This window comes from Ascidia mentula, chromosome 4 (assembly GCF_947561715.1).
Source record: "Ascidia mentula chromosome 4, kaAscMent1.1, whole genome shotgun sequence".
NCBI classification, from domain to species: Eukaryota; Metazoa; Chordata; class Ascidiacea; order Phlebobranchia; family Ascidiidae; genus Ascidia; species Ascidia mentula.
The window spans coordinates 6,426,837-6,428,980 of NC_138569.1; the positions used below are offsets into that span (position 1 = coordinate 6,426,837).

The 2,144-nt window shown below is 45.2% G+C and overlaps 1 protein-coding gene across 1 annotated transcript; it reads left to right on the top strand.

Moving 5' to 3' along the window:
* The first annotated feature begins 743 nt into the window (after positions 1-743).
* LOC145897911 (uncharacterized) lies at positions 744-1,739 on the top strand. Its single transcript, XM_082986365.1, has one exon. The coding sequence runs from the start codon at positions 744-746 to the stop codon at positions 1,737-1,739; it is 996 nt and encodes a 331-aa protein (XP_082842491.1).
* The last annotated feature ends 405 nt before the right edge of the window (positions 1,740-2,144 follow it).

Sequence of the window (2,144 nt, forward strand, 5' to 3'; positions counted from 1 at the left end):
AAGCGTTCCTCCAAACTTGCCATAAAGATATTGGCGTATTGCGTGGTGCCAGGCGGGTACCCATTGCCGTACCTTTAATTTGGATATAATTGTTGCCGTCGAATTTGAAATTGTTGTGTTCCAGAATAAAACGGGTTAGTCGTAGGGCCGGTTTAGACCGGATATCTTCATCCGGGAGTGCTTCTTGTACAGCCTTCAGTCCACGCTCGTGGTCAATGTTGCTGTATGTTAAGAATAATGTACAGCAAACAGAATAAATTAACTGACAACATTCGTGCTGAAGTTGGCGAGGACGTGGAAACTGTTGATTGGGCCAGAAGCCAATACAACACCACTTTGCAGAAATTAATGAACAATGAGAATCGCAAATTACACTACTTGCGAGAGGAGGCGCACCCCAGTTCACATATCAACAAACAAGGGGATACGAACATAATCAACTTATCTGGGCAGAAACTAATCAGTGGTCAAACATCGCTTCTGCGGAGAGGCCTCAACTTTTGTCCATCGACTACAATGGCAAAGTGAACTCTAAGCCGCACTTTTGTGAGTGGACACCTCCAGAAGGACGTAACCCAAATCTGGATTTATATATCAGTTGTTTTCGCAATCGTGTTGAGACAGAAATTCTCAACCATAAACGTGACCATCGACCGAACTTATCACGAGAAGAATCGGTAGCTGTCCACCAACTATAGAAGTGTGAAAATCTCGTTATCAAACCTGCTGATAAGGGAGGCGCTATGGTTGTTATGGACACCGAAGCTTACATGCAAGAAGCTTGCCGTCAGTTAGACAACGTGGAATATTACCAGAAGCTGGAAACAGACCCAACTGACAAGTTCAGGAAGGAACTCATGAAGTTGATAAAATCGTTTCCGGGAGGCGTGAGGAACGAGATTGCGTCTCTAGTTCCTGAAGATCCGACACCAGGCGTATTATACCTGCTACCTAAGGTGCACAAACCCAACAATCCAGGACGTCCAATTATAAGTGGCCTGGGAACGCTCACGGAGGAAATATCCGGATACGTCGAAAGAATTTTGAAGCCACACGCTCAATCAGCAAAAAGCTACATTCAAGACACAACAGATTTCATTAAGCGCTTGTCAACCATTAAAAACCTTCCCTTCAACGCTCTGTTGGTCACGTTGGACGTGACATCGCTATACAGCAACATTGACCACGAGCGTGGACTGAAGGCTGTACAAGAAGCACTCCCGGATGAAGATATCCGGTCTAAACCGGCCCTACGACTAACCCGTTTTATTCTGGAACACAACAATTTCAAATTCGACGGCAACAATTATATCCAAATTAAAGGTACGGCAATGGGTACCCGCCTGGCACCACAATACGCCAATATCTTTATGGCAAGTTTGGAGGAACGCTTCATACAACCATACGAGTCATCGATAAAAACATACCACCGGTTTATCGATGACGTTTTCTTGATTTGGACTGCGGGGGAACGACCCCTCCAGCTATTCGTGCAAGAATTTAATCGAGTGGACCCGAACATACGATTCACGGTGGAGTGGTCTAACACATGTGTCCACTTCCTGGATGTAACGGTCGCACTGCAAAACGGTGAACTTTTCACCTCTATCTATCATAAACCGACCGATCGAGGCACGTATCTACACCCTTCGAGTTCCCACCCCAGACATGTGTATCGGTCCATAATATATTCCCAAACGCTACGATACAGACGGATATGTTCTCGTTACGACGACTGAAACACACGTTTACGTGCTTTGCGGGATGTATTTCTGGCGAATGGCTACCGGGCTAGCTTGGTAGATAAAGAAATGAAAAGAGCAGCAAAGATCCCAAGAGACCGTCTTCTACAATACAACAACCAAAGGAAGAACCCAACGCGTATACCACTTGCAATCACCTACAACTATTCGGTTGGTCGCCTCAAAAAGATCGCAAGAGACCTGCAACCAATTCTTCAACAAGACAAAGCAGTAAGTGAAATTTTTCCACACCTGCCAGTAATAGCCTATCGGCAACCCCCTAATCTTAAAAAACTTTTAACTGCCTCGACACTGAATGCAACCAAACAACAGTTGGGAACTCGTCCGTGTAAAAGCACTAGGTGTACTCTGTGCAAATTGATCAACTCGGAGAACCAGATC